This window comes from Saprolegnia diclina, assembly GCF_000281045.1.
Source record: "Saprolegnia diclina VS20 unplaced genomic scaffold supercont1.11, whole genome shotgun sequence".
Taxonomy (NCBI): Eukaryota; Oomycota; class Saprolegniomycetes; order Saprolegniales; family Saprolegniaceae; genus Saprolegnia; species Saprolegnia diclina.
In genome coordinates, this window is record NW_008246078.1 from 415,898 (window position 1) to 421,883 (window position 5,986).

Genomic DNA, 5,986 nt, shown 5'->3' on the forward strand with positions numbered 1-5,986 from the left:
ATGCTGCGTGGGCACGGGCCAAGAGGCGTCATGTAGTTTTGTTCAAGCGTCGCAATGTGGTAGACGCCGTCTGCCGACGGAAGCCACATCTTGTACAAGGTGCTTGGATCCCTTGGGCAGCGGCAGCGACGCTAGGTACCGCGGTATCTCGAGCTGCAAGTCGTGCGCTTTGAAAAGCGGGAGGCATGTCGGCAAGCTAACGTCGGGCAGCGCATCGTTGTCCGCCTCGATCGCGTGCTCGACAAGAAAGACCGTTAGCGCGCCCATTGCCCAGTCGACCGCTGCCCCGAGCGTCTCCGCCGCGGCGTTCATCGCGCTCACGTAGCTGCTGTGCTGCATGGTGGCGCGCTGTCGGCGAAGACGCAAGCGTCCCTCGGACGCTGCGCCTTGGAACGTCACGACGATATCAATCGCGTCATCCTCGTCGTTGCACGCGCTCGGTTGGTGCTTGCATGCGATAACCATCGTCTTCTTCTTCTGCTTGGCAGGCCCGCCCATGTTGATCGTGGCGGCCATGGGCGCCATCCTTCGAGGCGCAAGTGCTCGAGTGACGTCAGATACAAGCGCTGTGACTCGTCTCTCAACGGGATGTTCTCGTCTTGCCAGCGATGTCATTTCACTTCGTCAGTCTATAAACATTTTGGCCTATATACGCTGGTTACATTCGCCGTCCAAGGCGGCTGCATTGTCCACCGGAGACCCGACGGACGTCGCGGAGGTTGCAGGATCGCGCTCGCAACGTGCCACGTATTTAGAAAGACGCCAACGGCAAAGTGAACGGCAATTTCAGAGTGATGGTCGTTTCGATTTAAAAATGGCACATGCCACCTTCTGCTGGCCTGCCGCGCGACCACAAGTCCCTCATTACTCGCAGCCCGAGCAGAGCACACGATGGCGGTCCTCCCGCCCACGTACCTCGGCGCGGTCATCGTGCTCTTTGTGCTCTTCCGACTGCGCCACATTGTGAGCCTCACGACATTGCTCATGCACCGCGTGTCGTACTTTCTACCGCCATCGACTGCAGTGCTCGAGTCGCTCAACACGCCGCCGCCGCCCAAGAAGGCCAAGGCGCCCAAGCCCGAGAAGACTGCGACCGAGCGCCTCGAAGCCATGAAGCTGCTCATGACGCCGATCGAGACCGGGTCGCTCACGCACTGCCTCTACTTTGACTTGCTCGACACGATGGTGCTGCTTGGCGCGAGCGCCATGGTGGTGTTTTGGCTCCAGCAAGGCGCCGACGCCGCTTCGCCCGACGCAAGCTACTACGTGCTCGTCGTTGCGCTTTTGCTGAGTGTGCTCTTTCCTGTCCACGTCAAGTTTGGCCATGGCGTCTTTGGCTCGTACGAAGCGCGGCTCGGGCTTGTGGTCGGCGGCCTCGCGCTCATTGTCGCCTGCTTTTGCCTCTACACGCCGGCCGGTGTCTTTGATTTCGATGTGGACGGCGCGAGCTCGTCGCTCACGTTTCGCGTGGAGCGTGTGCTTGCGTCGATCACCGGCAACACCACGGTACCCGCGCCGCCAACGCGGTCGGTCTCGCTCTACCTCGGCGGCAGCCTCGGGCTTGTCGCGGGCGTCATTACGTCGACGCAGTTTCTGCCCGCGCTTCGTTTCGCGCGCATGTACCTCGACTTTATCTCGAGCCGCGCAATCAACACGAGCTGGAAGATCATACTCCACGTCAACCAGCTCCTCCCGCTGCTTGTCGCTGCCACGTTTGTCCGGCCGTTCTACGCGCCCTTGCTCACCGGCGCCGTCGTGTGCGACGCAGTCGATACCACGCTCTTTGCGCTGGCGCCGCGCGACTGCGGCGCCGCGTTCATGACCGAGTCGACGTTTCGGGACATTCGCTTGGGCCTCATTGTGCTCACAGCGCTACTGCGGCTTGCGTGCTTTCGGTCGCACTTGCAGTACTTTCTGCTCGAGCCCAAGGGCATCATCACCGGCATGCTCCTCCAGCGCGGTCGCATCGACACGTCGGCGGTCGTCGACAAGCTCGTGATTCCATTCTCTTACATTCCAGTGGTCGCACTGCAGTACCTTGCGCCGTGCCTCACGTACGTCGCTGCCGCGATGCTGCTCCAGCGCAAGACCCCGCGCTGCTTTCACTGGATGGCGTGGCTCGAGCACGTTGGCGTCGACAGGTCGCTCGTCGTCTGCGAGGCCACGACGGCACCGGCACCGGCAGCACCCGCGTTCTTCCTGGCCGCCGGCACCGACTTGGACACGAACGTGCTGCAGACCATCGTGACGGGACTCCAAGGATATCCGATCGCCCTGCCGTATGTGTTCGAAACGATCCTGGGCTTTGCCATCTTTTGGACGGCTTTTTCGTGGTTTGGCTTGTCCGTGGCAGGCCTCGTGTACTGGCGCCGCGTCGGCACGCACCACGTGAGCGTCGAGCAAGAAGAGGTCGTGACCAAGCACATCAAGCGCAAGCTCCAGCGCAAGCACAAGCTCTTGTAAGGTCAAGCAATAGAAGCCGTCGTGTCCCACCTGCAGAGTGAAATGCAATGAATTAGGGATGACCCGGCGGGAGGTGGCGGCCGCTGTTGGTCGCCAGGAGTGGTGGCTACGTCTAGGAACCAAGAAAGATCCACCCTGTCTTCAATGAGCGCACGCAACGAAGGAGAGCTCAGACCGATGGGACAGGCCTGCGTGTCGACGGCCAACGGCATCATACCTCCCGAGCGTGACGGCAAGCATGATCGCACCTTGGGCGGCGCTATAGCGTTGAAATGGCACGTCTCTGGCGACGTCTGCATCCTGAATGCCATCTCTGGCGGGTACAACAAGCGCCGCCGACGAGGTCGAGCACCTTCCTCGAGGTGGTGGTTGACGTATGTACCCTCCCAGACAGCTGCGCAACCTGCGCGCCCGCTTGCGCAGGGCTATTCTGTCCTATGCGTGAACGCTCACTCTAGCGCAATGTGCTAGCGAGACTGCCATCAATTCGGCGACAGAGGCCGAGCCTCGCTTTGGCGAGACCTTGCGTTGGCAGTCTACTTGTTGGCAAACGACATGACAACTCGTAGCAGGACGCAATTAGGAAAAATGGGCTGCTATTCCCGATGACAGCAGAAGAGATGGACAAAAATGTCAGTTGAACCCGACGTCCATGAGCTTGCGCGCGTGCCGCAGCTCGTGGTGCAAGCTGCGGAACGTGGTGGCGTCGACGGCGAACGTGGACGAGGCGGCGGGGCTGGTCCCGTGCATGGTGAGCACGACATGTGCCGTCTTGAGGTGCTACGCCGAGACGCCACATTCAAACCAAAGGATGGAAAAGGGCACGGAGGGCACCTTGGCGTGGCGTGAGCCAAGGACGACGTCGACATGGGCTTCCAGCCGGTTGTAGGCGTGGCCAAGCTACCGAGCAACTTCAACATGGCATATGCCGGACGTAAATGGACCTTCATGTTGGTGGCCGCGAGATGGCGCCGAAGCGCGCTATGCTGCTCGTTGTAGACGGATGCAAACGCTTTTGCCAAGTCGACGGCAAAGCCTAGCGCCCAGGTTAGCGTGCAAGGGCGCCGACGCGAGGTTACCGAGCTGCTGGAGCTCCGTGGCGAGCGCAACCTCCTCGACGTTGTACTTGGTCGCATGCAGAAGGATCCACTTGAGCGCGACGATGATGGCCTGTCATATGCAGCGTTGAGCAAGCAATGCATGGAGCGCAGTGTCGCGACCTGGCTGTCAAACTTGGTCACGGTGGGCATGAGCAGCACCATGGCCTAAGTATTGACGAATCAAACTCGACGATAAGAAAGCGAGGGCGCGTACGTCGTCGAACGAGCCCTTGTCCGTGACGGCGAAGGCGAGCAGTCGCGTGAGCTCGCAGAGATCCACGGCCCCTTGGCTCTACACGCAGGCCGTCACGTCGCCAGCGTAGCAGCACGCGCGCACCGCTTGGGCGACCACAGGGATCTCGGCGAGCAGCCAGGACGGAGGCTCTTGGTCACCGCAGAAGCGGAATTTCTACGCGACCGCATGAGGCGCGCTGGCAGCGTCTCGATGGCTCACCATCGCGGCCGAAAATCTTTTAGCCCAAACTTCGAAGGCAGGCGCCGAGATTATTTTTATACGAGGTTGCTTACTTGCTTACAAACGTCAAGTACAAGATTATAAAAATATAATCACTTGATGTTTGTAAGCTGAAACCGAAGTTTGAAAGCAGCTTCGAGGATCGCGTGCCGGCGTTTCACTGGCCTCTCTTGTGACGTCAGTCCGAGTTACTAAGATGGCGCGAGGACAATAATGTACACAGGGTTGATCAATAGCTAGTCTCTGTTGTCGTCGTAGTTTCTGGTGGTCTATTTGGTGTTTGAAACCCCGAAAATATGCCTGAGAGCGGATCCCACCGAGGCGAAATTGCTGGACAATCGCAAGACAAGATCGCCCCCGCCACCGTACGCCCGCCATACGAATATACACTACAGGGTGGAGTCGGTGGTCGTGACGACCACCCGACCAAAGGTATCGCTGGTTAGTAGTTGTGCGTGCTTTTGTTGTTGAAAGGAATAATTTCCAGTGGGCACGAGTTACCGGCATATGCCGTTTTCATCTTGCTTCTTCCTTGTGTTCCTTGTGGTGCTCTTGTGCGATTGATGACCTTCGCTTTCCGCGCGGGACACGACTTTGTTGGAGTACAAAAGAGTACGAAATGGTGGCGTTGCACCACTCTTTGGGTGGCATTCACTACAAAATTCGACCTACGCTCGTCACTTCAACTTCTCACGTTTTGTCTCTGTGTTCTCATCTCAATCAATAGCCCAACGTTGTCGTTTGAAACGTCTATATATATATGAGCGTGTTTTGCGTTATCTTTCATAATTACACAAAGACTTTGCATTCGTTGAGACTAGCAATCTCCTTTAGAAACGTCAATATTGACACTATTGTTTCCTAGTAAATAATGTACGCGACTCGGTGACATTCAGACAACATATTGTCGTCATCGGAGCGTGTCATGCGTCCATCTCGCGGATGAAAAAGTCGAGGCAGTCGTCAAACGAAAGTGAGGTGGCTTCCACCGGAGTGGGGCTTGTCAACGGGCCGAGGTTGGCGCTCGCTTCGAGCTTGAGGGGCGTGAACGCGTCAATGGACTCGTCTGGAAGGCTTGCCATCTCATCCTTGACGAGCCGCATCATGCCGCCCGTGTTGGTCGGGCACTGCAGCTTGCGCACGAGCTTCTCGCGGTACTTTTGCGCATGCGTCTGCGCCTGGCGCGGGGTGCGCGTGCCGACGTGCGCCGCGATGGCCTTCCACGGGCCACTTGGGTACTTGTCCAAGGCAACGAGGAAGCGCTTGTGCTCGGCCGGCGACCACGCGCCCGTGACGGTGGGCTTGGTGACGTTACGCTTGCGCGCCGGCGCCGCACTGGGCGGGAAAAAGTACATCATGTTGTGTGTGGCTTGGCAATGAGAAGCCAAAAGTGGAAATGAAGAACGGGGTTGACCCTATTGTAGATTTTGCAAAAAGACATGTGGTCTGTGGGCTACTAATCTGCCGCTCGCATAAAGCAAAAACAATCTAACCATAGCTGGGACATGTTCGATCACCATCGTCGCAGCCACGCGTGGAGAGAGCCGGGTAGGGCTGGGGTAGGGCTCTGGTGGAATAGGTGTTGCAAGATTCAAACTGCATGTTTGACCTGTTTCAAAAGATAGTCTTTCATAGAAAGAACCTCAAAGTGTCGCAATGACCCTGTGCATGAAAACTACAACATGTCGATGAGTTTAGCATGGGTCAGGTCAACATGACCAGCACGAGTCGCAGCATACATTGCACTAGTACAGTGCTGCTTTGCAGTGTACTCGAATTCAAAAGGCACCAGATTGATCAGCGGTCGAGTCGACAAACCGGATTGTAGATGAGCGTATGACTCACTCACACTGCTCGTGCTGCTGGAGACCGAAGAGAGATAGGATACTCGTGGCTTCTTCAACAAGAGCACTCAAAGTCCGTCGCAAACGAGACGACCGTCCTTCGT

General features: G+C 57.7%; 4 protein-coding genes across 4 annotated transcripts; 1 reads left to right on the forward strand and 3 right to left on the reverse strand.

The window, feature by feature from the left end:
- Positions 1-42: 42 nt before the first annotated feature.
- SDRG_04530 (hypothetical protein) lies at positions 43-525 on the reverse strand (the record flags this gene model as incomplete). The annotated part of the gene is made up of 1 exon (XM_008610205.1): positions 43-525. One exon carries the CDS (start codon positions 523-525, stop codon positions 43-45), a length of 483 nt encoding a protein of 160 aa, XP_008608427.1.
- Positions 526-832: 307 nt separating this feature from the next.
- On the forward strand, positions 833-2,500 carry SDRG_04531 (hypothetical protein). The gene has a single exon (XM_008610206.1). It carries the CDS (start codon positions 892-894, stop codon positions 2,461-2,463), a length of 1,572 nt encoding a protein of 523 aa, XP_008608428.1. The 5' UTR covers positions 833-891; the 3' UTR covers positions 2,464-2,500.
- A 507-nt stretch (positions 2,501-3,007) lies between these two features.
- SDRG_04532 (hypothetical protein) lies at positions 3,008-4,053 on the reverse strand. Its single transcript, XM_008610207.1, has 8 exons — positions 4,018-4,053; positions 3,901-3,972; positions 3,778-3,855; positions 3,684-3,728; positions 3,543-3,633; positions 3,408-3,499; positions 3,298-3,363; positions 3,008-3,243 (listed from the first exon to the last, which is right to left on the reverse strand). Exons 1-8 carry the CDS (start codon positions 4,018-4,020, stop codon positions 3,097-3,099), a joined length of 594 nt encoding a protein of 197 aa, XP_008608429.1. The 5' UTR covers positions 4,021-4,053; the 3' UTR covers positions 3,008-3,096.
- An 862-nt stretch (positions 4,054-4,915) lies between these two features.
- Positions 4,916-5,393, reverse strand: SDRG_04533 (hypothetical protein; the record flags this gene model as incomplete). Its single annotated transcript, XM_008610208.1, has 1 exon — positions 4,916-5,393. One exon carries the CDS (start codon positions 5,391-5,393, stop codon positions 4,962-4,964), a length of 432 nt encoding a protein of 143 aa, XP_008608430.1. The 3' UTR covers positions 4,916-4,961.
- Between the last annotated feature and the right edge of the window lie 593 nt (positions 5,394-5,986).

What these genes read in the sequence shown, in the direction of transcription:
- SDRG_04531 (XM_008610206.1), top strand. Translation starts at nt 892, where the DNA reads ATGGCGGTCCTCCCGCCCACGTACCTCGGCGCGGTCATCGTGCTCTTT.
- SDRG_04532 (XM_008610207.1), bottom strand. An exon ending in ACAAGGGCTCGTTCGACGAC is followed by an intron (nt 3,729 to 3,777) that starts GTACGCGCCCTC and finishes GTCAATACTTAG; the next exon opens with GCCATGGTGCTGCTCATGCC. An exon ending in TGACCAAGTTTGACAGCCAG is followed by an intron (nt 3,634 to 3,683) that starts GTCGCGACACTG and finishes TGCATATGACAG; the next exon opens with GCCATCATCGTCGCGCTCAA.